Raw genomic sequence first — 26,353 nt, 5'->3', positions numbered from 1 at the left:
TTAGCATTGTGGACGACATCAATTGCCACTCGAACTAAGGCCTCAATCGCCTCGTCCTGCCGGAAGAACATGAAAAGGCTATGCAGGGCTTGATTCAGCATCAAAAAAAAGGGTCCCGGAACGACGACTACCGAAGTGACAAAGATGAATCAGGAGTTCTCAACAGATGTGATCCTAGGGAAAGGTAGAGATCTGATCATACTGTCGCATGGCGTCCTGAGACTTGGGAAGACTTCCACAGCCGAGCGCGCTGCAGCACAAAGAAGAAGGCCAGTCTTCCCCATTACCTGCGGTGATATTGATACGACGCGAGGTCAAGTTGAAGAACGGTCGAACGGATACTTCGACGTGGCCTATAAGTGAGTCTCCGTTCTCAACTCAGACGGAGCTGACCGATTTCTCGCCGAAAGAGAAAAAGGGTGGCGAACTTGCAACGGAACGGTATAATTTCAGGTATGACCCCCGCTCCAGCCGTCTCTGGTCAAGTTGACCGAAGATCGCAGTGTTCCTACGGGCTCTAGCAGTGTTGTGACGGAGTTTGACGAAATATTGTCTTCTCGGGTCCAATGGCAAGCTCTACTACCCAAGGTGTGGACAAAAAGTCAACACTCGAGATGTGAGAGATGAATATGAGACGTATCGCAAAGAGCGACCTCAAAACTGAAGTTAAAGAAGACGAGATCAAGAAATTTGCCCGGATCCTGTGGGCGAAAAGTACGGACGAGCAGACGCTGTCATAGGCGACAGATGGGAAATGCGCTTGAAACCGCGACCGCATCGGCTAAGTGGGACTATCAAGAGAATGGAAGCAAAAGTAATGAACAGTTGTGTCTCTCGTTAGAGCAACTCAAAGTCTTGCCCAGACGAGCGCACATTTCGACACCCACATATCCACCATGCAAGAACGAAACCCCGCGGGAACATAGCGGTGGTTCTGCTCATTTGACGAGAAGAAGGCGTAACAGACGCAGTCGTAGGAAAGCAGAAAGGCTGTATGAAGACGAAGATAAGGATTCAGAATCGGATGGGAATGAGGCAAAGATGAAGAAGCTCAAGGCGGAGCTGGAGAGGAGAAGGAAGATCAAGAAATCCATCTGTTAAGAATCGTCTAGACGGTGAAGCGGGAAAGCCATAGGAAGCTGTGATCTTTGTGAAGGCTGGGGATGAAGATTCATCTGAGTACATTGAGTCTTAATCGTTAGAAATCCGCACCTTGCTTGGCTCGAAGCCGATCGGCCAAAGTTTGCTCGGAGACAAGGACTTTCCATGACATTTGTCTGCTCACTGAGCAGATATACATGAACATGGTGATTGAGAAAAGCGTTTCCAGCTGTCGAGAGATGTTGGCCATATGTATTACGGAGCGATTGAGTGAAGGCTGCACGTCAAGGATCGACTCGTTTTGCAGGACAGACGACGGCGTCAATTCAATCCATCAGAGCCTGACGCTGTGTTTGTATGTCCGTCTATCAATCGCTCATCACGCCTCATGAAAGCTGTGACACACCTTTCTTGCCACCATGGATCACCACATCATGTCAAGCTACTCTCCCCTCTTCCCCAACCTCAAGTAAACGTAATAGTGATGTTGAAATCGTAGGTAGCCAGACACCACTCCCCATCAGCACCATTGGCATCCGTCGCATAGCAATCCGTAGCGAACACGGGCTTGCTGGTACCCGTTGCAGTCACATTGTTACTTTCACCACAGTCAGCAAATGAACGAAATCACGACGCAGCCTGTTCAAGTCGATCCAGCGACTCACCCTCCACACTCGACAACCTCCTTCAAAGACAGTCTCACGCCGTCCCATTTGAACTGCGTCGGCGAACCGATGCAAGTGTAGTAATCGACAGGATCGGCGAGGGATCCCGCGTTCCCAGCCGGCAGTTCTCGCTGACAGAAGTAATTCCAGCTTTCCGACGGGTTCACATGGTAGTCGACCAACGGATCCACCACGGCGAAGTCGATCAAGTCGCTGGATTCGCTGCCCGGGGCGGCGGTGAATATCGCGAGTTCGGAAATGTTCCATGCTGTACGAGGGAGGTTCCGAGGTCAGCATTGCCGTCTGAGGACGCGTTGAGAAGTTTGCAGGTATGTGGGGGTTACACGGGAGGCAGATGCTCCCGGAACAAGTCAAGGTTCGGTGTCAAAAGAGAGATGATGATTTTGACAAGACCTACATTGATGCTTGGAACAGGCCTGACCGCTGACATAGGGAGCAGCGAGGGCGAGCGAAGCCAGCAAAGAGGGTGAGATGAGACGCATGTTTATGGTTCACCGTTTTATGCTTGGGTAATAAGGGATGGTAATGTTGAACCGATGGTCAGTTGCTGACTGTTCATCCCATGCAGATTTAAGGAATCGATCAACGCGGCCTTTTCACATAGTCTGAAGTTGCAGAGGGAAGGTATATATGAGAACTGAACTCCATTTCTTTGAAAGGTGAGGAGGAAGGTGGGGGGGGGGTTGTGTGTGTGTCCTACGCGGAGAAACGCGCTCTAGACCTAACGGCCAGAGTTGTATAAGGTAGTCTTTCCCCACTCGGCCTTTCGGACATGTCCGGTCAAGTACAGTGGTGATATTCTAGGATCTGATCGAAACGCCACAATTCCTTCTTTCGAGCCGGCTTGGCTGCTGAAATGATCAAAAAGTGCTAAAGTATTCATCCCAGAAGCCTCAAACTGTCCTCATGATTCAGCATCCAGGAACAGGATCCTTCCAGATCTACCCCTCCTTCATTGCCCAGTCACTTTCACTCAGTCGCTCAGCTCGGGTTTGGCGCCTTGGGCCCGGCTCTCCAGAGTGTAAGTGTTATTGTCGGTGTCGTGATGATTTGTGGTGTGGGGAGTGGGGTTCGTCCATGACATTTAGCGTATGCACGAATCCTGCAAAGGCTCAGCATTGCGACTACTCCTGGGTATCTCGCTGTTAGTCACACTGGTAATAATGTCCTCTGAATTTACATGCTAAAAGAGAGACAAAAAACAACACAAAAACAGAACATATTCAATGAATCCGTAAAAGTCTGACGACGTTTCAGATACATAATTTCGCTAGCCACTCGGAAACGCCTGTTGCCCGATAATGCACGGTCTAGAATACGATAAATCCGAATCTTTCAATAATTGATCCTTTCATAATAGTCTATAAAACATTTAGAAAAATAAGTTATCAAGCGTAGAATAAGATTTTTGACAACTCTCAAACTTCCTTTCAGTGATAACAGAACCAGTCAACGCCAGCTTGTCCGGCGACGTTGAAAAAACGTACCTACTTCATCTCAGAGTTGACAATTTGGTCATACATAACAGACGTGGGATGCGGGAGCATTATCAGTAAATCGCAAGGCCAAATGGTGTAGGATACATGCATACGCTAAATGGTGGATGCAGGTTTTCTTGAGATGGACAGCGTTCAGGTTCCGAGGATCAAGGAAATACGACACAACACGTCCTATACTGGGAAATATTGCGAACCTTTTCAGCGCGGCACCCTGCATATTGGCATGCGCAGATTTGGGGCTGCATCGGATGCTGGTGGGGAGATCATGCGGTGAGATCCGTGCTCGCGGAAATACAAAGGATTGGCCGTGGCCACTGATCCGGTGTCCCGGAGGAGCGATGATTGAGCTGGGCGTAAATTTATGCCTTTTATTCTTGTCAGCAAGTCGCGCCAAGATTCCTGCCTCGGCCTCGCGCCGGTAATTGATGCACCAATAGGGAGAAGAGATGATGGATCGATCATGAAAGCTATGATCCTAATACCGAGTGCTCATATTACAGCTACCGACTCATGAGAAATCTTTGTGTCTGGTTATTGGACCGCCGGATAGTATATGACGAAAGAAGCCAACGAGACCACCCGTCCCTGCGTGTTCGATTGAAGCTATCACTTTGACGCTCCAACACCCTTTCTTGTTGCAATCTTAACCCTGATATCTTTCTCAGGGGGAAACACATTGGTGGCCAGACTCTCCTGCTTCTGGCGGGGGACGTTCCATTGTCCATCTACCGGAATAAGATCAAACCTCGATAGCATACACGCCGCCAACGCCATGGTCTCTAAGGTCACAAAGTGCCGCCCTGGACACATCGAGGCGCCTCCGCCGAAGGGTCGGTAGGCCGTAAAGTTTGGCTTGAATCCTCCTTTGATCGTAGAATTCTGCTTGAGAAACCTCCTTGGCCGGAATTCTTCGACGTGTTCGCCCCAGGCCGCGACGTCACTGTGCATTACTGCCATCGGCATTTGGACCACCATGCCTTTGCGGAGGAGGAAAGTATCGTCTAACATGATGTCCTCGAGGATGTATCGGGCACCAGCGCCTAATGCATGAACGCGAAGGACCTCTTGCCAGGTCGAGTACAGGAGGGGACAAGTTTCTGGCATGGCGAGAAGACCGGAATGCTGACTTATATCCTCTGGCGTACCCACAAATCCTGAAGTTTCCAGCTCGTCGCGGATGTCTGAGACCAACCCTGGATCTGAATAGATATGCACAAGTGTGTAAAATATCGAGGGGATAGTGTTGGCAAGTACTCCAATCAGCGTGCCTACTTCAAGGCGTCCTTGATTGGGAAGCGTTATGCCATAGCGACTGTTTTCAGAGTAACGACCCTGTATCATTGCAGCACTTTTTGCGGGAATATAGTTCTCGAAATATTCTTGAAAAGCAGTACCAAGCTCCATGCGGGCACGATACCCCTTTGGCGCAAATAATTCGGGTAACACATCGGCTATGAGCAGATTGAGAGCGTGATCGAAATCCCTAAAAGACACGTTGGTATATAATCTCTCTAGCATGTGAGCATGTGTTTTGTCAATACTCACCAAAATGCGTCCACGAATTTTGTATTTTTATTGAATGGATTCTCGGTCCCATAGAGCGCTCTAGTACTGCACATAGTGACCGTATATCGCGTCCACTCAAACAGATTGATTTCTGCATTTGGTGTGAGTGCCTCGAAGTAGGCTGAAAGCTGGGATAGCATAGCCTTTGTCGTCTGTTGCAAATCCTTGCCCGGTGCCAAGGAAGCTACTATACGATCATGAACATCGATAACATAGCCCGGGCCATGCTCGCCGTTTAGATTGTGCTGGACTATTTGACTTGTGCCTTCATCATGGCCCGTGATGCGTTTTCCGAGCATAGCGACAAACGGGTTGAACGCTATCTTTTTGGAATTACGGTTAACCGCGTTGACCAGGTCAGGAGAGGTGACAATATAGACTTTGCCACTCAGCATGTTCAGAGTGTATATAGGAAGTTTGCACTTTGCACTGCGTTGAATGAGTACTCAGCGTAAATTTGTTCCGCTAGTGAAAGCAACAGAGCAACCGACCTCGTCATCTGATAGTATCTAGTTCCATGTCGTAGAAGTCCAAGAATATGACCAATGTAGGGTATGGGGTGAGGAAGCAAGGGAGGCTCTTTTGGAGACAGCCTCGGAGCCCAGAAATAATCAAGTGCATACCACGCAGCAGCGGCTGCTGCTGCCAAAATGAGCAGCAAGGGGAGATTGTAGCCACTTTCCATTGTTGACAGGGTGAGGGCACGGCTTCCATGTAATTCTCGAAGGAAGCTGATAAGGACTGGTGTTTATCACAACGCAGAGGCGACTATTCCAGATATGGATCTTTGCTGAAAGTTGCTTCTGCTGCCGACTTGATGTGAGAACCAAGCGCTCGTAGATTATGTCTGGGTGATCTTTTTGTGCAAGACTTGCATTTGATGTAATAAGTCACCTGTCACTGGGCTCCACTTGTAGCATCTGAATCAAAGTTATGCGTGACAAAGTGGAAAGAAGCGATGTCAAAGATCCACGTGAATCTCAATGAAACATTGTGTTATCGGCAGGTAATCGGATCCTTGCATCATTCATTATTCGATCTGCTCATGCTTACTCGTAAAGCCTTTAGGGTTCCTGGGCAGCTGGAGGAAAAGACTTCAACTGGCCTCTCCACAAAATTCAGCCTGACCATGAGGCAATTAAGTGTGCCGAAAGTATCCTGAAACACAGCCTGCTTACGTGGGTCGTGCTTGCATAAAGCGGTTAAGATCTTACGTAAGCAGGGGTTTCATTGGCCGTGCCTCGTGCGGGCATACTTAAATGGCGCAGCTGTTGATCAACGGGCGCCCAGCTGCAGGACAACGACACCTCGAGATCTCTTTCTACCACTCATTATGCTCGTATGATGTATGCTTTACAGCAGCTGAAGATAGGATTTATAATAAGCGCTACTACTCAGCAACGTGTTCGCAGTGCGCGGAGATCAATTGTGGATCCTTCTGCAATGCCTTGCATGTTAGGCTCCGTTTACTTTGATTTCTATTTCTGCGATATGTCGAGGCTCAGCCCATCTTCGCCTGGTAGATTTCTGGATTGTTTCCCTGGCGAGGCTATAATATGGGTTTCATACCCCCTTATTTTATGAAACGATAGGTCTGATTTTCACAAGTCATTTCACTGGTAACCAACCCTCTAGTACACTCGTTGTACGAATCTCATAATGTCTCAAGCGGGAAATGCCTCGCAGGTGCCCATCGATGTAAACAAGGTAAGATGGAGAACCCTCCGCCCCGTCTAATGTGTTGTCGTCCGATTGACCTCGTGTTAGGGGGTCACAGGAGCCTTGTTCGGTCTTGCCATAATTGCATTCATCATCCGAAGCTATATTTGTATCCGCATTCATAAGAAAGTCCATGTCGAAGACTTCATCCTGCTCTTTGCGGTTATGTCCCTCTGCGCCGCCACCGGTTTGGCATACGCCACGCTGACAGCCCAGTACGCTTTGATTCAGTTGGTCCTTCATGGCTTCGAAGGTGATATAGTATTCCGGCTGCTTGGAGAAATACCGAGTATATCGAAAGAAGAGAACGCTGCAACAAACCTATGGTGGCTCGTTATTTTCTCTGTCAAAATGGCCTTTCTGTTCTTCTTTCGCAGGCTAATCTCTCGATTACGGAGCTTAAACGTATGGTGGTGGTTTGTTACCGCACTTACCATAATTGCTGGTTTAGTCAGCGTAGCCGCTTCTTGGCTGACTTGCCCGTACTTCACTATTGGAGGCCTTCTTTGTGAGCAGAGACTGTAAAACCGACTTGTTGGATGATTAACTGACGCTGTTTTGTCGTTGACTAGCATGTGCAGGACCCTCTGCAGATCACAGAACCATACGGGACACTGCTATCACGACAGTGATGGATATCATGAGCGATCTTCTTGTCCTATCTCTGCCTGTCAGCATACTATGGAAAGTCCGTATCAGCGTTCGACAAAAGATCGGTCTAGCATTCTCGCTCTGCCTTTCATGCGTTATGGTAGTAGTGACCATAGTGAGAGTCGCAGGCATGAGACAAAGAGGCAGCGGTAGCGTTGATATTGTCTGGCTGGCTTTCTGGCAGCAACAAGAGTGCAGCATTGCAGTTCTCATGTGCTCCGTTTCTGCCTTTCGCTCCCTCTTCGTTCCGAGTCCAGCAAGGACTCCTATACCACGACAACAAAGGGACTCGCCGAGCGAGAAGAGGAGAAGGTTTGCGCATCGACGTCCTGATCCTGATCTATATGATACCCATGAGACCAACGGGCTCCCACAGATTCCGAGTGCAAAGCTCGCAGGTATAGCCACTGAGATACGAGGAGGTAGACAGTCTGAGGAGACAGCAAGTCTGGATCAACGATTCAACAGCCACCTTCCACCATCGGACCATGATCACTGCACAGAGATAGCCACAACCAACTCATCTGCTCGAGATGCCGAGCTTGGGCTTTCAATAGAATCTATATTACCACACTCGTGCCTTGAGACCAGCAACGCCAGGCAGAGCAAATCCAGTGGCACACGATGGTGGAAAGCATTTCTACAGCCAGAAACAGCCCCGACTGCATCTACAACTCGCACCGGGTATTGGGAAGTCACAAGTCTCTTCCGTAGCGGACACCCTGAGTCCATCGTCCGGTCAAAGGATCGGACGGAGGGTCAGCTCTGACAATCAACATCATTCGCGAGAGTGACGACCGAGAATCGGGGAGGGATGGGATACTGGAATTTTTGCAGCGGTAGCTGGAGGGAACGAAGTGAATAGACATCAAGCGATCAAATGCAGCTAACAGTTATGTGGTACAATTACGAGATTGGTGTATCATAAAAATGACAATGAATGCATAACGTGTAAAGTAGCTGCTTGTATGTGCCTCAGACCGTCAGAGCGTTCGAAGATAAGCAGAAGGGTTAACCCGAAGGGGCCTAGCCAGCGAAGAACAATCGTATGATTAATCAGCTTCGAATCTATCATCTGATTGGCTCAGACATTGAAACGGAAATGCTTTTGAAATGAAGAATCATGAAGGATAGTTATCGAGCAAGAGACTGCCGACCGGGCAGATCTGTAGTTGATTCTTACTAGCAATGTCAAGGCTCGGGTATGTACAGTGCTCTCTCATAAGCCATGAATACATTAGTACGTAGATCATGAACCACATAAAAGCCATGCTCCCTCATGTTTCCTCTTCCTCATAGACCTCTCGAACCCTTTGTGAACAAGCAACCCATTCAGAATGTCTCCCCCACTCCACTCAGCTTCCTCGCACCTCTCCTCTCAGGGGGTCCCATTTCCCCTCCCCCAGTGCTTGGGCCCAAACTTATTCTCCGCCCGCTTCCCAAGCCACTGAATCTCTTCTTCGCACTCGCGGGCGCGATACCAGGAATGGAAGATTGACCGTCGCCCTTGCCGATGGTGGTTCTCCTCGAAGGCGTAGGGGTGAGGACTTCGCCACTTTCTTCTTCCTCCTGGTGCTGGAAAGATGAGCCGTAGTTGCTCAGTCTGCTTACGCTTGCCGAATGGCCGTGACCGTGGGTGCTAGCATAAGAACCTCCAATCGAAGATCGAGGGCGGCGAGACTCGGATTGCGTGGTACTGTTGGCGTAATGACCGAGAGGCGTCTGGCTACCAGTATTAGATTGCCGGCTGCTTGGACGACTGGTGCTCGAGGAAGTGGCGCCGGGTAGATGGCTGATTGATTGTCGAGAGTGAAGACTTGCACGAGAGCTTGGTCGACTATTGTGGGGATCACAACTTGGCGGCCGACTACTGTGCATGTCACGCGTAGGACTTAACTGTGGGATTCCGAATGATAGCCGACTGGATGGGCGATCAACGGTTGGAGTGTAGGCTGAAGATAGACGGCTGGCCGGACGCTCTGTCGTGGGCGTATGGACGGAAGAAGCATTGGAACCACCTATCCGTTTCTTGTTGCTGCGCAGTGTGACGGTAGCTGGGATGAATGACTGTCCAACAACAGAGCTGCTGCGTGGAGGAGCCCGTGGCGGGGTTGATGTTGGCGCTGGGAGTTTCGAGCGTGCCGATTTGAGTCGTTCCTCTAGGTTCGTCATCTTAGTCCTCAGACCACGAATCTGATGGAGCGATCCGGAATGTGGGAGACCAGGACCTCTCTGCTCCACTTCAGGGCGGTTTAACGTGGTTCGGCGTGCGAACGATGGTGTGCGATCATTGGTCAATGAGACGGAGGGACCGCGAGAGTGCCTCGGCTGACGTGACGAATTCTTCTGATAAGCTGGGCGTGGTGTTGTGTTTGAGTCTGCCATGGAGAGCCTCGACTTTGCTACTGGCAGCGCAGGTGTAGTAATGGTTGTGGGAACAGATCTTTCAGACACGGGTGGGGACGGAGGTGTAAGTGTCTCCGATACTTCAGAAGACGCTGATTTCGTTGGTGGTGTCGCGATGGTCGGTGACGAAGTGGATGTTGTTGGTGATATCTCTGATAAAGCTGACTGAGGCCGGGCAAGGTCTGGCACAATCGGTGGTAGCTGCCTCCGATGCTGCCTTTCTGCTGCGCCTTCTGCACGACGAAGCTTATCCTGCCTAATCTCGGCTTCGATTCTGAGATCGCTGAGTTCATCTCGTAGCCGCTGCGTTTCAATTCGGAGAGCTTCTCGTTCTTGCTCGCCAGTCTTGATCTCTTCTTCGGCCATGACTCCACGCTCTATAGAAACGTTATATTTGGACTCTAGATCTTCTAACGAAGATGTTGTATTCCGTGCCTGTCGTTCGAAGTCGTCATTCGAAACCTCTATATCCCGTAATCTAAGCTGCAGGGTCCTATTGGTGTCACGTAGAGTCGTGATCTCTTTCTGGAGTGTATTCTGTGCTGTATTCGCTTCAGCTTTCGACTGTTTGTATTTGCTCTGTTCGAATATTAGATATAAGCCGTAAGATCTAGTGTATTGACAGTGTTCTGTTGGTAGGCCCGTCGCTCGCAGTTTGGCCCAGCTTACCTTCCATTCCTCGACTTCAAAGCCCAAACTCTCCACCTTCTCTTGTAACTGCCTTTCCCTCCTTTCTGCAGCCTCTACATCCTTTTCCAATTCAGCCTCCAACTCCTTGCTAGACGCTTGAAAGTCCGCAAGCTCGGCTTCAAGCTGCTCATATTGTGATTTGTAGTATGCCAATGAATTTTCGGAGTCCAAAGATATACGCGGTGAGGAAGAGATCGAGTCCTCAAGGTTTGGCATGACTGGAGGCAGCCGGTCCAAGGCGGCGATGTGGCTCGCGTGGGCAGTTGAAGACTCGCGCCAAGAGCTGAGGCGGAGTAGGTCAAGAAGCCTCCGATGCCCAGGTCCGGGCAGCAAATAGGCGTTTCGGTAACAGTTCGGAATCAGTCTAAAGTGTAAAGCTCAGGATCACCAGGCGCGATGTTCGTAGTGAGCGCTGTAACGTCGTTCCTGACGTGGGCAAGAAATATCTTTCTTGAAATACCATAACAAGTTTCTCCTCTTCAAAATCACCAGATCCCGCGATTCGAATGTCCTGGACGCAGCCTCTGGAAATGGTTGCCGTCGTCGATGCCGAAGCTTGAAGTGAACGGAAGTTACTTCGTCAACATTCAACAAACGCCAAGCCACTAAGTTCTAGCGTGCTGTCGGCTAGCAACATGAATTCTTTTGTTGACGCCGCAATCTCTTTTCCTCAATGGGATGATATTTTTCCCATCTCTGGGATTCGTTTTCTCATTGTATTTCTTCCTACATCTTGGGAAAATTCCGCCATAACGTCTGAGGTCCCAAACGCTAAGCCTTCCCTACGTACCCTGTACTAATCTCTAGTTTTTTAGTATTGTTCTGCTTTCACAATACTTTCACTGTTTCAGTAGTCTGTTGTTCTCCCTCTGACAGTTATGGACTCGAATAGCACTGCTTCCTATAATTGGTATTGGTCCGTAGATATCCATATGCCTCGCTGATCTGCAGATTTTGCGCTAGATCCCCGCTGCGGGACGACGTGGCCAATCCCACAGCGACATGGTCAAGCTTATCTACCAAGCCATACATGCTTGTCGCGAACAGGAAGGTGTCGAGCAATGATCTTACATACTTCTGTAGTTCACATATATGGTCTTAAGACAATGCTGCATTCTCTTTTATTTCTTTTCTTTTCAAAAAGTGGAAGTTTCCTTTCTATAATACGTTGGCAAGCGGAAGGAATTTCGCCATGTCGACCCATGAGAAAGTCTTCAGCGAGGATGTCCAAGAGGACACCGTGCTGGAGAACCTGGGCTACCAGCAGGAGCTCAAGCGATCCTTTGGCCTTTTGGGGATGATAGGATTCAGTTTTAGCATCGTCACAAGCTGGACAGCTCTTGGTGGTGTTTTGATCGTTGGGGTGGAGTCCGGTGGTCCTCCGGTAATGATATACTCATGGATAGGTATCAGCGTCTTCGCCCTGGCAGTCGCGTACTCGATGGCAGAAATGTGCTCAGCATATCCTCTTGCTGGTGGGCGTACGTACATATCGGAGCTGAACCTTCCTATTTGGTAACGAAGTTGAGTCGCAAGACATGTTTCGGGAGCAAGAAGACCTTTCTACTCCCCAAATCTGTCTTGCAACTCCACCTCCTACTTCGAATGAAGACTGCTGACTCCGAAATCTGCGTAGAATATTCATGGGTCGCCGTGCTAGCACCTCCAAAGATAGCGAGAGGCATGTCTTGGGCTACCGGGTGGCTAATGATCACTGGTATTCTCGCCATGGGAGCAACAAACAACTTCATTGGTGCGAACTTTATACTGGGCCAAGCCAACCTCTCGTTCCCCAGTTACACCATCGAACGCTGGCACACAGTACTCCTCGCCTATCTCATCGCTTTGATAAGTACTGGCGTTAATATCTACGGGCCACACCTGCTAGACCGAATCTCCCGCTTCATTCTCCTTTGGAATATCCTCTCTTTTGTCATTGTTGTCATAACGATCCTCGCCACCAATGATCACAAACAGCCTGCCAGCTTTGTCTTCCACGATTTTCAAAACTTCACTGGTTTTAGTACCGGCTTTGCAGCGATACTGGGGCTCTTGCAAAGCTCGTTTGGGATGTGTTGTTACGACGCGCCAGGTAAGTTTCATACGAGACATACCCATGACTTTGGTACTGTTTGACTAACAGCGTTTTCGTAGCTCACATGACGGAGGAGATGAAGAATGCTTCCAAGGAGGCGCCTAAAGCAATTATCATGTCTGTCTACATTGGCGCAATAACAGGATTCATCTTTCTGATATCTGTCTGCTTCTGTATCGGCGACATCTCCTCAACAGCCTCCTCAACGACTGGCGTACCCCTTATTCAGATCTTCTACGACTCCACCGGATCTGTTGTCGGCGCCTGCTTCCTCTCATCCTTGATCGTCGTGATCGTGTTGGTCTGCGCCAACGCTCTACTGGCTGAAGGCTCAAGAAGCTTATTCGCTTTTGCGCGTGACCACGGCCTCCCGTTCTCCAGCCTCTTTGCCAAAGTGGAGTCCAAAAGACAGGTGCCCGTTTATGCGATCCTGCTCGCTTGTGCGGTACAAATGGCGCTCAACTCGATCTACTTTGGTACCTTGACCGGATTCAATACTGTGATCTCGATTGCAACGGAGGGTTTCTATCTCTCATACGCAATGCCACTGCTTGCCCGCATCCTCTCATGGTTCACAGGAGACGTAAAGATACTGTCGGGTCCTTACAATCTTGGACGATGGGGCATAATCATGAATGTGGTTGGTCTTAGTTTCCTCGTCTTTACATCGATAACGTTTAATTTCCCAACCTTGGCACCCGTGGACTCGGGGAACATGAACTACACGAGCGCTGCAATAGGCATCATCGGGCTGATTAGTATCATCACCTGGCTTATATCTGGGCGAAAGGACTTTACAGGACCACAAATCGCCGGTGCGGTCCCCGTCCTAGAGGTACGAGCGACGGAATTGCTTGACAATCTAGATGAAAAGCTGGCGGAGAAGAGCGAGACCAAGGACTAAGACTATACAATCTTTGGTCCATTCATATCCGTCGTTACCGTTTTATCGGCCACATGCCGTCTATATGTTGACAGAGCAGTTCTGCTAGAGCCTGTAACCCCTATGAACATGGGACTCAAGCCCCATTTATTGTTCTCTCGTGTATTGATTCTCTTTTTTCACATATCAAATCTGGCTCGAATTTCTACTTTGTCTGCAGACCCACAGCACATTGCCTGGCCATTTCAAACTATTTTGAAGTCAGTATATCTGGCGGTTACGCAGACTGAGTCTCCATACCTGCTCATCTGTTTGGCACACCAGACTCCGATGCCGCGCCTCCTTGCCAATATCTTGGACCACATCCTCAATTGCTTTGTCATTTTTCTCGTCATCAACCTCGAATCCGAGACATTTACACTTTTCCAATATCCTTTTCCGCAAAAGCGCTGCTTTTTCCCCAATACCTCCTGCAAAGACCAATGCATCGACTTTTCCCTCCAATTTGACGTAATAGCTGCCGATGAAGCCAAGGATGCGGTCAACGAGGATATCGAATGCTAGTTTGCATCTGGGATCTGATGATGACGAGATTGTGCCGAAATCTGTTGTGCCGGCGAGGGCTTTCCAGCCAGATTTCTTATTCAGGATCTCTTCCGCCTATCATGATGGTCAGCACTTGCGCACCCAATCTCCAGTCACTTGCTCTATGATGGACATACTGTGCTAATATGCAGCTCCTTAGTACTGCCTGGACTTGGTTTTCCAGCGTCGTGGGTGAAATGGAAGATCAGGCTTGGATCCACGTCGCCACTTCTCGTGGCTCCCGGCAGACCCGCCAACGGCGTCAGACCCATACTATTGTCCAGCGATTGTCCGTTCTTGACCGCACAAGCCGACGCCCCGCTACCAAGGTGCAACGCGATAATACTCGTCTCACTCTCCGGCTTCTTCAGGAACTCCGCAACTGATCTCGTGATAAAGGCATAACTGATGCCATGGAAGCCATACTTCCGCAGCTTGTTCTTCTTCGCTATCTCGGGATCAATCGGATATGTTTCTATCTCTTTGGGCATTGTTGAGTGGAATGAGGAGTCGAAGTATGCGATGTTCTTCGCTTTTGGCAAAGCCTTCATGCAAGCTTCGACGATGGCGAGGGCGCTAGCGTTGTGTAAGGGTGCGAGGTCTGTGAGATCTTGAAGATGGTGGTATGTATCTTCATCGATCACATGAGCAGCTGGATAGTCCCCTCCGTGTACGACTCGATGGCATGCATGTGTGATGTCGTCTCTGCTGGTAATCTCGGACAGTCCTCCGTCTTTGACCAAATGATCCAATATGTATTCACAAGCATCCTCATTTGATCTTATGCCTTTCACTTCTTGGTTCTTGATTTTCTCGGAGCCGCGCTCGTAGGTCAATTGGGCTGGAGGAGCTGTGAGACCGGATATTGAGGCGTCGGCGAGCTGGGTTGGAGGGTGGCCTTGGGCGGCTGACTTGTAAATGGAGACCTTGACGGAGGAGGATCCGGAGTTGATGGAGAGAATGATAGCCATGGTGCGGGCGTGTCGGATTCGAAAGCGCCAGTTACTTGAGCTATAGATTCCTAATCCGTTCCTCCTGCTCCTTGCTGTTACTCATAGACCTTTTTCAGGCTTTTAAGCCACGGCGCTCAGAACGTGAGTCGAAGATGGAGGCTCGCTGGTGATGCTTGCATGTGGTGGGGAGTTGCTTATCGATAAGCGGCGTTAGGCTTTAAGATTTATGGACTTGAGGCAGTATAAGTATTATGGAGGAAATTCCTTTTTACTGCGTCGAGTTCATGACTGACGTTCGGCCTGGATAGTGGCAATGGTGCTGATAAGCAATGCCAAGAAGGAAATGCGAAGTAAAAGAGAAGCAACGAAGCATCGGCGATGGGATGTTATTCATCAAGGAAGGTTGCGGAAGTGTCTCCGCAGCAAAAACCTACTTTACTTTACCTTACGTCAACTCGTCCCCAGTCGCTCGTGTCCCTGAGACCCTGTTTCCTTTCCTTCGGACAACGGCACGGCGGCCTCCTACGGAAGTTTGTACTGCACTCTCGTTGGCAATTCCTGGACGACCCCTCTTTAAAGTTGCTTCGACAATCACTTTATTCCTTCTACCACCGTCAGTCCACGAAGCCAAAACACCTATCCTCAGATAGTCAATCGACACCTTCAACATGCCTGGAGAAGAGATAGATCGGCCCAATCCACAGCCTCTGCCTTCCCAAATTGACGACCATGTCTTACAATTGGCCGTCAAGCTGGGCAATGAAAAGCTCGACGAGTCCACGTACACTGGACTGCAGGAGTTCAGACGCGCTGCAAATTACATTGCTGCTGGTGAGCCTCTTGACTCCTCCAAGAATCCTGATGCAATCCTAATGACCTGCTGGTAGCTATGATCTTTCTGAAAGACAATGTCCTGCTTGAACGCGACCTCCAATTTGAAGACATCAAGCCTCGACTTCTCGGCCATTGGGGCACCTGCCCAGGCTTGACCCTCGTATACTCTCACCTCAACCTGTTGGCAACACAACAGAAACAAGACATCATCTTTGTCGTTGGTCCAGGTCATGGCGCGCCTGGCATTCTTTCGAGCTTGTGGCTCGAAGGTTCTCTGGGAAAGTTCTATCCGGAGTATAGCAGAAACAAAGAGGGATTGCACAGGCTCATCACCAAATTCAGCACTCCTGGTGGGTTTCCAAGCCATATCAATGCAGAGACACCTGGTGCTATACATGAGGGCGGAGAGCTCGGGTACGCTCTATCGGTAGCATTCGGTGCCGTCATGGACAAGCCCGATCTCATCGTTGCCTGCGTGGTTGGCGATGGTGAGTCAGAGAGTGGACCAACAGCCACAGCGTGGCATGCTGCAAAGTACATCGACCCCCAGGAATCTGGGGCTGTGCTTCCAATTGTGCATGTCAATGGATTCAAGATCAGCGAACGTACCATCTATGGCTGCATGGACGATAAAGAAATGGTCACGTTGTTCACCGGCTATGGCTACCAATGCCGATTTGTTGAAGACCTGGAAGACATCGATGCGGATATGTGTCGATCTATGGAATGGGCTTTGGCTGAAATCCACAAGATCCAGAGAGCAGCCCGCTCTGGGAAGCCGATCATGAAGCCTAGGTGGCCTGTCTTGATCATGAGGACACCGAAGGGTTGGGGAGCACCGAAGAAGGTCCACGGACAGTTCATTGAGGGATCATTCCGCGCGCATCAGGTACCTCTAATGGCCGCCAAGTCCGACCCAAGTGAATTGAAGCAGCTTCAAGAGTGGCTAGAGAGCTACAAGCCGGACGAATTGTTCACCAAGGATGGCGGTGTCGTGAAAGCAATCCTGGACATCATTCCCGCCGACGAGAGCAAAAGGTTGGGCCAGCAAATAGACACATATGGCTCACACGAAGTGCTAAATATTCCGGATTGGAAGAATTATGGCGTCAAGAAAGGTGGCCAAGCGAGCTGCATGCAGACCATTGGAGAGCTCCTTGACCAGGTCCTAATCGATAACCCTAAGTGTATGAGAGTGTTTTCGCCCGACGAGCTTGTTAGCAACAAATTAGATGCTGTGTTCAACCACACTGGGAGGAACTTTCAATGGGACGAGTTTTCAAATGCTCGTGGCGGCAGAGTCATCGAGATTCTGTCCGAGCATACCTGCCAAGGCATGCTGCAAGGATACACACTTACTGGACGCACTGGCCTCTTCCCCTCATATGAGAGCTTCTTGGGCATCATCCACACGATGATGGTGCAGTACAGTAAGTTTAACAAGATGGTAAGTTACTCCACGTGATCGCTTGGCAATACCCTGACTATTCCCACAGGCTCGGGAGACTACCTGGAGAAAGGACATTAGCAGCCTCAACTACCTCGAAACTAGCACCTGGACGCGTCAAGAACATAATGGGTTTTCGCACCAGAACCCTTCCTTCATTGGCGCCGTTCTGAATCTCAAACCGAGCGCCGCCCGGGTTTACCTGCCCCCAGATGCCAACACCTTTCTTTCCACCCTTGCCCATTGCCTCCGCTCAACCAACTACGTGAATCTGATGGTTGGCTCGAAGCAGCCTCAACCAGTCTTCCTATCTCCAGAAGAGGCTGACAATCATTGTCGTGCAGGCGCTTCGGTCTGGAAATTTGCTAGCACCGACGACGGTCTCAACCCCGACGTAGTGATTGTTGGTATCGGTGCCGAACTCACGTTTGAAGTCATTGAAGCAGCAGCCATGTTGCGCAAGCTTATTCCGAGTCTGCGGGTGCGCGTTGTCAATGTTACGGACCTCTTGATACTCAAGCATCAAGGTGGACATCCTCACGCTCTCTCGCATGAGGACTTCGATGCTCTCTTCACAGCTGACTGTCCTATTCATTTCAACTATCACGGCTACGGGGACGAGATCAAGGGCTTGCTATTCGGTAGGCCCAGTCTAAGTCGTGTGAGCGTTGCAGCATATAGTGAGGAGGGCAGCACGACAACGCCGCTGGATATGATGCTGCGGAATGGTGTGAGCAGATATCATGTCGTTGAGGCTGCTATTAGGGGCGCGGCGAAGAGAAATGAGAAGGTTCGCCTGGACATGCACGAAACGCTCGGCGGTATCCGCCACGACCTTGCAAAGGTGCAAGAGTACATCATGAAGAATGGAGAAGATCCGAGTGGTACTTATGATACACCATCATTCGATGGCACCGGGTCTAAACATCGGGATGTTGGTTATGCCGACTGAGAATTTGGACTGATTTTGATGTGTACATCAGGCAAAAAGGCCACAAACTTTGGCAGTAGAAATGGTAAATAATCTCTTGAACAGTGACAACAGCAACACTAAAAAAGCAGCGTCTACGTTGATTGACCCAATCATAGACATCAACAATAATGATTCCCGGTTTCTTGCCCAAAGCTGGCGGGAGAATACCCAGATATCTCTTCTCAGTCCTCTCCAATACGCTTCTGCTCACAGCTGCTGATTCCCTTCGTCCGTATCAAATGCTCAAGTGTATCCTTGGAATACAGGTCCTGTTTCTCTTCCAGGATTGTCTTCACAATTATTGCGTCTTTGATCACTGCCAAGTTGCCGACGGTTTCCTCAAACGTGAATGAGTTGCCCTGGGTTATTTTCGGAGCAGTGGCTTTTTACAATCATTCGACCAAATAAGTAAGCTAGAAGTGAAGCCGATTAGCTACCGATTATCTATCTGGGTGTTGGCTCAACCTTTCAAGCGCTTACACCTCGTTCTCAAAATCCGGTGACACGCTCGTCTCTAGGATGGCGTCAATGAAGCTCAAAAAATGGACTCCATACCATGGTATCGCGCCCAGAAGATCAGGTTTCGCTTCACGAACAAGCTTACCTAGGCTCTTGGTCTACGAAGTTGAACGAGAACACAGCGGACGGGGGTGGAGGAGTTGAATCCGAAGGATACTTCTTGGCCTGCTACTTCAGATGATCTCTCACGTCCGAGTAGACCATCTCATAGACGATGCCGCCGTTCGCAGGTGCGGGAAAGAGACTCTCGACTTGCACAGCAGCGGCATGGTACAGCTTCTCATTGTCGAATAAAACAAGGTAACATGTCAATCCAAGCGACATTTCGTAATGTAGATATCCACCCTGGGCCAGTACTCAAAGACTCTGCCCAGATCGTTCAAAACTATTTCCTCTAATGCTTTTGTCATTTCACGGTCCTCAAACACCAATCTTCTCCAGTATCCTGCAGTAGTTCCCGGGAAAGACACCCTTTTTCCCGCAATAGATCCCCAGAAACCAATCCCCATTGATGTCCTCACACTCTCGTATCTCGGCGCCCCTTGGGAACGCAAGCTCATCTTCCACACCCTCCTGCGGCCAATACGACCACAATGCTAGCACGCGCATACCCACGCCTCCATTAGGTGGATACCTCCCAACGGCCGGGTTATTGGGATGCGGTTTAGAGCCACCGAAGCTTCTACCATTGACGGCCGTCGAGATTGTCTTCGCTTGTGTCTGCTGGCTTTCGTCTCGCCAACGCCACACTTTTCCCTCGGAGTCTGTCGTATCGTTGAGTGCGTGGCCACCTACAAGGTCTTCGACGACAACGCGTCTTTGGCCCTGGACAGAGTCCTCGAAGCCGATGACGATCATTCTGTGACCGTTGGGACAACAGCGCCAGCCTCTGGGTCCATTCTCAGCACTGATCCTTCCGATTTTGACGAGACGGAGATAGCATGTGGTGCAGATGTCGTAGTCGCCGTCATTGCATTGGGGACAGTGGAGGCGAGTAGTAGATGGTGGGATAGGGTAGGTGCAAATGTCGCACTTGGTGCTGAACGTGAGGGGAATATGCGATTCGTCGAAAGGCTCTTCCGTCGACTGGGGCCGGGAGGTTATGATGGGGGTAAAGGTGGTCGATGAAACATGTTGTGTCGCATTAGACGGTCCGAAGTCGCCGGGATTAGTAGATAGGGGATAAGAAGCAGGGAGTAGTGGATGTGTGCAGCATTTGCCCTGATTCACGCAAGCATTGCAACAACCCCATTCACCATCGTTACAGACCTCGCATTCCCAAAAGCACTCCGGTGTAAAGGCAGAACAGTTGGAACAGAAAGGGCCCGACCGGAGACGTTTGCTAGGATCTGATGTTGTCATAAGCCTTTGCTCACTCCCATTTGTGTGCTGACAGCTATCGGATGATGGACTAAGATATCGATGACCAGTGAGGATGTGTGGCAATGGATGTTCTGGTGGGTAGCCAGCCCCCGAAGTCGATTTTTTGTCCCATTGGACCATCGCGTTATGGCCAAAGCCGTACCAATGGAGACAGCCTCGTCCGAGACGCCAGCAGCGAAGGCAAAGGTTATACCTACCTTCGATGCATTGATCGCAATTCATATGCAACTCATGCTCCAGATTGACCTTGCCACATCTTTCGCAAGAGATGGAAGGTTCTGGATATGTGACTTGTGCTATTGATAGGACTGGAAATTCTGCTGGGGGCTGGGGAATGGAGACTGCATCCGTTATCCGTGGCTCAGATGGCGCCCTGGCTGCTAAGCGAGCACTGTCAGTTGGACGAGAAACCTGTCGATTGTTTTGGCCAGCGGCCCAAGGTGAGTCCGAAGCTGAGATTCGTGGCGGTGACACCACAACGTTTGCCAGATCTGTTGTCCGCCTACCACCGCTTGGAATGTCCCTTGGGCGAACCCTTTGGTTTGAAGAACTTTGGGGTCTGCCGGACAAGTCGGTAGCAGACCGCGCTGCTGCATTAGAAGTCTGCGGTCTATTCGATAGATCTGTGACTGACCGCGCTGCTTGCCTCTGCGTCTCTGAAGCTGTCCGTGAGCTAGACGAAGGGGGTGTCGGAGAAGTCTGCCGCCTAGTCTGCCTAGTCTCGCTGGACGTCCTTCGCCTGTGTCCCTCTCCTGAAGGATAGGCCTCCAATAGATACGGTCTCGAGACTGGGGGATGAGAAGAATGCGTAGTCTGATCAGCCGGGTTGGGAGACCTGCCTGGTCTCCTCTGTTGTCTTGGCTCGTTCGAATTCGACCTCTGCCCCCGCGAACCGGAGACTCTTCGCTGTTCAGCTCGATTATCCTGACTCCTAGACATCCTTCCATGCCGTCTTCTGTATGCCTCAGCGATCTTCTCACTAAGTTCATCCTCTTGCCCAACGCCAATGCTATTCAAGTCAATCCCATCCAGAATCCCCTCATCGATAATCTGCCTCAGGATCTCCTCTTCCATCTCCGAAGAGTCCAAATCGCTGGTGCTCAGTAGAGACCGTAGACTAGACTGGTGTCCGATCCGTCTTGCCTGGTTTGCAGCATCTGTCGCAGAAGAGGGTCTCGCAGTTTCTTCACCAAGATCACCACCACTGCTTGACCCTCCCTCTCGGTCTCTTCTTTGTTGCCTAGCATCTTCATCTCTCGCGTCTCTTGCGCCGTCCCTTACTCGATGCCTGATACCCCTCTGATAAGACCCCGATCCTCCAATTCCCACCTCTCTCAAACTCATCTCCCTCACCTCTTCTACTATCCTCCTATCCTCAGCCTGATCACTACCTTCCCTACTCCTCCTAACCCTCGGTAGCACATTCTCCCCTGGTGTGTATTTGCTTTTGATCTCTTCTTTCTCGTCATCATCTCTGGCTCTGCCAGGATTGGCTTGTAGATACATATCCAGCAATGTAGTGACCTTTGCATCTGGCCTGGTATCCCGTACTGAGGCTCGACATGACGGGCACGAGATTGGATATGGGTTCGATGATGATGCTCGAGAGGCTTGCAACACGAACCATTCTTTGAGGCAAAAGCCGCAAAAGGTGTGGAGACAGTCGAGAAGGGTGAGGGGCTGGTGGAGAACTTGCATGCATATCTGAAAGTAGAGAACGTAACATTGTCAGCCGCTGTGTTAGTTTGAGTTGTGGAAGCCAGATGGGCATGTCAGGCTTGTGTATGGAGGCTCACAGAGCAAGTCAGCTCCTTCTCGAGGTCGAGTAAGCCGCCGCTTTGTGTAGCCTCCGCCATGGCTGATGTACCAAGCCGTACGATCTTATGTATCTGATATAGGTCGCAAGCTGTATATCCCAGATCTCAAGTGATTAGAATCCTTTCGAGACATCTGTTGCAAGGGCATGTTGCTACGAAGCTTGTAAAGTAGAGGCAGGAGTCCCGCTTCTCTTGCATAAAGTCTAGATCTTTCGTCGAAATAGTCTACACTGGTCACATGATAGGATTCGGGTGGATGACATTTGCTTTTCTCTCTACTTTGGAGTTGCTATTTCATAGGCTAACACTGACTTCGCGTGTCGGCATCATTCCTTGAATGGCCTGCTCCGACCCGAAGTTCCTTCCATTGATGAAAGCAATTGCCTTCTTTTTTGCTCAAATCCACCGAACAAGACGCATGTGGCTTATCACCTCAGAGACGAAGGCCTGAATCCCCAAAACCTAGCACTTTGAAAGGTTCTAGGTCACTTGATCATTTCTATCATTTTGTGGGACAGCTTCAGAACGCTGTCTGGCGAATGGTGATGCCTCAGTCCAACAAGAAGCTTATGGCTGTCTGTCACTCCGTTATAGAAAGACGTCAATTTCCAGCAAATGAGTGAGACTAGGGTACCTTTCTCCCCAACAATGGTGCAATTCGGCGAAATAAAGAGCAGTAATAGTTCGGTCGAAGACGTGATGGTCTGCTCAAAAGCAATCGGCAGACCGTTGTACTGCAAATGAAACTGACATCGCGTTCACGCTTCTTCAATGTTCTTCATGCAGAGAAGTCGGATAATTCACTTCTTGTGGTCACAAGCGGACCCTGATACTTTGAGAGACCTCAGCGTCAAGACGTAGGATCAGAAAACCAAGGATCGAGTATGTTGTCTATCCACATTACATAGAACCTTGCAAGTGTTTTGCTCGCCTTTTACCAGTTTGAAAAACTTTCTGATCTTCCAATCCCATGTGACTTACAAACAATCCTGCCTATGCCGCGATCCAGACAGCTACATGGAAGCTATGTCCTGAAGGCCTGCATGAGTGGAAAAGGGGCTCTCCTAGTCATCGTCTTTGAACTCACTACTGTCGTGACAAGTCTATTCATATGTCAACAGACGCTGAACCATTGATCGCATGCACTTAACATATCTCGGAGAGATTGTGACTTCGAAACTCTAGCGCCACACTATCGGCCAAAGTTCGGGAGATCTCTTGATGAGATCCGGGGAAATCGGCCAAGATGCAGTCCAGACATTGTCAAGTGAAGTGAATTGCTCAGTCCGAGACAAGTCCTCGTTGCTCATTCTCGATTCTTTTTTGGTTCTCGCAAACTAGATCCCCTTCAATATGGCGCAAGTTTACAACGGCCAGCTGGTACAGACTCTGAGTATCATTACCTGAGACAACGTTACTGACAGAGCCATAGGATGCCTTCGATCTCTACCACAAGATTCAAGAATCCCCGGAAAAAGCCCCCTACATTCTCGGTGGTCCAGCTTTACCGGCTCTAGGTCATGCCATTGCTGGCTCAACCGGGGCAGCGATATCGAACGTCTGTACGTATCCACTCGCCCTCATCATCACTCGGCTCCAAATCCAACGACAACTACGCAAGAACGCCAATTCGCCCCACTCGGAGGAGTATAAATCTATTCGAGACGCTGCAAAGAAAATATATACCAGGGAGGGTGGTATTAATGGCTTCTACATCGGCGTCGTCTCAGACACCTCGAAGACAATTGCCGACTCCTTCCTGTTCTTCTTGGCCTACAACTTTCTCCGTCAGACTCGAATACAATCCTCCAGAACATCTAGCAAGCATCTCCCGGTCATAGACGAACTGGGCGTGGGCTTCCTGGCCGGAGCCCTTTCCAAATTTCTTACGACACCTGTTGCGAACATTGTTACCCGGAAGCAGACGTCTTCAATGCTTTCAGGTCGAGATTCGGGCAGAGACACAGACCAGGGCTCGTTACGCTCAATCGCTTCGCAGATTCGGGCAGAGAAGGGCGTGCAAGGCTTTTGGTCAGGCTATTCAGCATCTCTGGTCCTCACCTTGAACCCATCTCTCACTTTCTTCTTCTTCGAAGCTTTCAAACGCACTCTTCTTCCGCGCAGTCAACGCCAGAGTCCCTCACCGCAGGCAATTTTCTTACTGGCTGCAATCAGCAAAGCCATGGCATCAACGATAACCTACCCTTTCTCACTGGCTAAATCACGTCTACAATCCTCCTCTGGCCTCGATAAACGCGAAAGCTTGTCCACCGTCAAGCTGGAAGGCACTGAGGCACCTAAAAAAGCGCCTAGCAATGTCTTCACTGTGATTCTTCGAATCGCCCAGACCGAAGGCCTCGGCGCGCTATATGAGGGTCTTGGGGGCGAAGTAATGAAAGGCTTTTTCAGTCACGGAATCACGATGATCGTGAAGGAAGCAGTCCACAAGCTTGTCATCCAGCTTTACTACAGCATCCTCACGATGCTCAAGAAGTATCCCAGTCCACAGGAACTAGCAGTATCCGTGAAAGGGCAAGCCGTGCAGGTCGCAGAAAACGTTGAAGACCTGGCAGGATCGGCGAAGGAGCAAGCCGGCCGTACGGCAGAAAATATTAGGGAATCAGCTGAGTCCACAAAAGAGCAAGCAGGGCGAATGGCAGAGAGCATTGGACAGCACGTCAAGCAGACAGCCGTCAGTGTTGAGACACAAGCGGGCCATGTGGCAGATAGTAGTGGGAATTGGACATATGAAAGGGCGGCCAGCGCGAAGACACAAGCGGGGCAGATGACGGATAACCTTGGAGCTTGGACACAAGAGGCAGCGGCCAATGTGGCCGAGAACTTGGGTGAGCGGAAACAGCAGGCCGCGAACATGGCAACAGATGGTATACAAGTGGTCAAAGAAAAGAGCCGAGACCTGGCGACGGAGGCCAATGCCAGGCTGAAGAAGACGGAGGACACCTGATGAGGAACGAAAACAGGACGAATGGAGTACTCGACGTGATTGAAGAGTCGAAGCCAATGCATCATGCGAAGGTCATTGCAACAACAGTCCTGCCACAGAGAGGCCAAGGAGCAAGCACGGCCATGAAAGGTTTGGGCCACACAGCTGAGGATAGGCTGGATTGAAGGCGGACTCATCGATCAATGAGATGGGCGTAGGGAAAAGTGGGAGGCGTCAGTATGTGCCGGTAGCAGAGAAGCAGCGCGTGCCAGTGTTGAGTGAGATTACATTGGGACACATCAGAGATAGTGAAATCGCGTTGGCAAGCAAGATGGAACAAATAGTATCAGTCATCAGTTAAGCAGCCATCATCGGCGATAGCAAGCATTCGATCCATCCCACGTATGCTTAGCAAGCCAAACACATGCCCCATGACGCCTCGTTGGCCCAACGCCAGTAGTAAAGATACAGCAATCTCCATGCCATGTCCACTCATCGCTCCACCACTTGCAAGCACACATGGACATCTATCCACCGAAACCGTAAAGCGTACGCCCTTGACGCTTGAGCGCATAGACCACATCCAAACTCGTCACCGTCTTCCTCTTCGCGTGCTCGGTGTAGGTGACCGCGTCGCGGATGACGCCTTCGAGGAAGGTCTTGAGGACACCGCGGGTTTCCTCGTAGATCACTGTGACGCGTAACCGTCAGCATCATCGGTAAGGCAACGTGAGGAAAAGGAAAAACGTTCAAGGGAGGGAAGGCAACGCGGGGCAGGGCAGGGAAGATTAGGGTAGGCTTACTGGCCGAGATACGCTTGACGCCTCCACGACGCGCGAGACGACGGATGGCGGGCTTGGTGATGCCCTGGATGTTGTCACGGAGGATCTTGCGGTGACGCTTCGCTCCGCCTTTGCCGAGGCCTTTGCCACCTTTTCCGCCTATGAAGAATGTTAGTGGATGCTTGGATGAGGAGAGGGGTGGGCGGTGGTGAGGTGTAGGGTGGCAACATGGGAGAGGAGCTGTGGTGGCGGGGAGGTGATGGTGGAGAGGGGGTAGTGCTTTGGTGGGAGGAGACGCGTTGGGTGACATGGCAACACCGAAAGCGATGATGAATTTCGGTGGCAGCGATGCCGACCGCCACGATGAGGGGGATGAGGGCGTGGTGACGGTATATCAGAGATGTTACTTACGTCCAGTCATGATGATAGATTAACTGATGTAGTGAGTATGACGTTATTGATGATTGTTTGATGCAAAGTTGTAGTCGTTGATGAAAATGGTGTCTATCGTTGGGTCAAGGGAGGCGCTGTAAGATCAGAAAGGAAAGAGGGTGGGGATGGGAGGGATTTAAGTACTGGCGGCTGGGCAGGAGTGATTGCGCTAAAAAAAAACAAATGGGTGATGGAACAAGACAAACTCACGGCATTTCTGCCTAGCGAAAATCATTATTAACGAAGCTCAGAAAGCGAGCGGTCAATTTGTCACTTTGTAGGGCTGAGATTTTGGTGAGGAATTGGTCTTTTAGCGCGTTTTCCATCATGGATTTAGGTAACTTAAGCGAGAGAACATCAATTGTCGTCTCGCGCGAACTTCAGCTCC

General features: G+C 50.1%; 12 protein-coding genes across 12 annotated transcripts; 5 read left to right on the top strand and 7 right to left on the bottom strand.

Moving 5' to 3' along the window:
- Positions 1–144: 144 nt before the first annotated feature.
- Positions 145–1,101, top strand: HO173_011817 (uncharacterized protein; the record flags this gene model as incomplete). The annotated part of the gene is made up of 3 exons (XM_037313695.1): positions 145–359; positions 504–588; positions 673–1,101. The coding sequence occupies 3 exons, from the start codon at positions 145–147 to the stop codon at positions 1,099–1,101; spliced, it is 729 nt and encodes a 242-aa protein (XP_037159461.1).
- A 465-nt stretch (positions 1,102–1,566) lies between these two features.
- Positions 1,567–2,269, bottom strand: HO173_011816 (uncharacterized protein; the record flags this gene model as incomplete). Its single annotated transcript, XM_037313694.1, has 3 exons — positions 1,567–1,699; positions 1,767–2,034; positions 2,185–2,269. The coding sequence occupies 3 exons, from the start codon at positions 2,267–2,269 to the stop codon at positions 1,567–1,569; spliced, it is 486 nt and encodes a 161-aa protein (XP_037159460.1).
- A 1,623-nt stretch (positions 2,270–3,892) lies between these two features.
- HO173_011815 (uncharacterized protein) lies at positions 3,893–5,537 on the bottom strand (the record flags this gene model as incomplete). The annotated part of the gene is made up of 3 exons (XM_037313693.1): positions 3,893–4,769; positions 4,832–5,281; positions 5,344–5,537. The coding sequence occupies 3 exons, from the start codon at positions 5,535–5,537 to the stop codon at positions 3,893–3,895; spliced, it is 1,521 nt and encodes a 506-aa protein (XP_037159459.1).
- A 974-nt stretch (positions 5,538–6,511) lies between these two features.
- Positions 6,512–7,991, top strand: HO173_011814 (uncharacterized protein; the record flags this gene model as incomplete). Its single annotated transcript, XM_037313692.1, has 3 exons — positions 6,512–6,559; positions 6,620–7,079; positions 7,144–7,991. 3 exons carry the CDS (start codon positions 6,512–6,514, stop codon positions 7,989–7,991), a joined length of 1,356 nt encoding a protein of 451 aa, XP_037159458.1.
- A 563-nt stretch (positions 7,992–8,554) lies between these two features.
- HO173_011813 (uncharacterized protein) lies at positions 8,555–10,534 on the bottom strand (the record flags this gene model as incomplete). The annotated part of the gene is made up of 2 exons (XM_037313691.1): positions 8,555–10,207; positions 10,298–10,534. 2 exons carry the CDS (start codon positions 10,532–10,534, stop codon positions 8,555–8,557), a joined length of 1,890 nt encoding a protein of 629 aa, XP_037159457.1.
- Positions 10,535–11,510: 976 nt separating this feature from the next.
- HO173_011812 (uncharacterized protein) lies at positions 11,511–13,317 on the top strand (the record flags this gene model as incomplete). The annotated part of the gene is made up of 3 exons (XM_037313690.1): positions 11,511–11,799; positions 11,955–12,410; positions 12,473–13,317. 3 exons carry the CDS (start codon positions 11,511–11,513, stop codon positions 13,315–13,317), a joined length of 1,590 nt encoding a protein of 529 aa, XP_037159456.1.
- A 184-nt stretch (positions 13,318–13,501) lies between these two features.
- On the bottom strand, positions 13,502–14,852 carry HO173_011811 (uncharacterized protein; the record flags this gene model as incomplete). The annotated part of the gene is made up of 3 exons (XM_037313689.1): positions 13,502–13,546; positions 13,597–13,956; positions 14,019–14,852. 3 exons carry the CDS (start codon positions 14,850–14,852, stop codon positions 13,502–13,504), a joined length of 1,239 nt encoding a protein of 412 aa, XP_037159455.1.
- Positions 14,853–15,502: 650 nt separating this feature from the next.
- HO173_011810 (uncharacterized protein) lies at positions 15,503–18,067 on the top strand (the record flags this gene model as incomplete). Its single annotated transcript, XM_037313688.1, has 3 exons — positions 15,503–15,665; positions 15,722–17,115; positions 17,165–18,067. 3 exons carry the CDS (start codon positions 15,503–15,505, stop codon positions 18,065–18,067), a joined length of 2,460 nt encoding a protein of 819 aa, XP_037159454.1.
- A 708-nt stretch (positions 18,068–18,775) lies between these two features.
- Positions 18,776–18,931, bottom strand: HO173_011809 (uncharacterized protein; the record flags this gene model as incomplete). The annotated part of the gene is made up of 1 exon (XM_037313687.1): positions 18,776–18,931. The coding sequence occupies one exon, from the start codon at positions 18,929–18,931 to the stop codon at positions 18,776–18,778; it is 156 nt and encodes a 51-aa protein (XP_037159453.1).
- Positions 18,932–19,027: 96 nt separating this feature from the next.
- HO173_011808 (uncharacterized protein) lies at positions 19,028–21,846 on the bottom strand (the record flags this gene model as incomplete). The annotated part of the gene is made up of 2 exons (XM_037313686.1): positions 19,028–21,694; positions 21,787–21,846. 2 exons carry the CDS (start codon positions 21,844–21,846, stop codon positions 19,028–19,030), a joined length of 2,727 nt encoding a protein of 908 aa, XP_037159452.1.
- Positions 21,847–23,160: 1,314 nt separating this feature from the next.
- On the top strand, positions 23,161–24,772 carry HO173_011807 (uncharacterized protein; the record flags this gene model as incomplete). The annotated part of the gene is made up of 2 exons (XM_037313685.1): positions 23,161–23,187; positions 23,240–24,772. 2 exons carry the CDS (start codon positions 23,161–23,163, stop codon positions 24,770–24,772), a joined length of 1,560 nt encoding a protein of 519 aa, XP_037159451.1.
- Positions 24,773–25,278: 506 nt separating this feature from the next.
- HO173_011806 (uncharacterized protein) lies at positions 25,279–25,954 on the bottom strand (the record flags this gene model as incomplete). Its single annotated transcript, XM_037313684.1, has 3 exons — positions 25,279–25,442; positions 25,555–25,692; positions 25,945–25,954. The coding sequence occupies 3 exons, from the start codon at positions 25,952–25,954 to the stop codon at positions 25,279–25,281; spliced, it is 312 nt and encodes a 103-aa protein (XP_037159450.1).
- Between the last annotated feature and the right edge of the window lie 399 nt (positions 25,955–26,353).

The sequence above is a fragment of the Letharia columbiana genome, assembly GCF_014066305.1.
Source record: "Letharia columbiana isolate WasteWater2 chromosome Unknown Sc0000067_s1, whole genome shotgun sequence".
Lineage (NCBI taxonomy): Eukaryota > Fungi > Ascomycota > Lecanoromycetes > Lecanorales > Parmeliaceae > Letharia > Letharia columbiana.
Note: the sequence above shows the minus strand (reverse complement) of the source record. Positions and strands in the feature narration are given on the sequence as shown.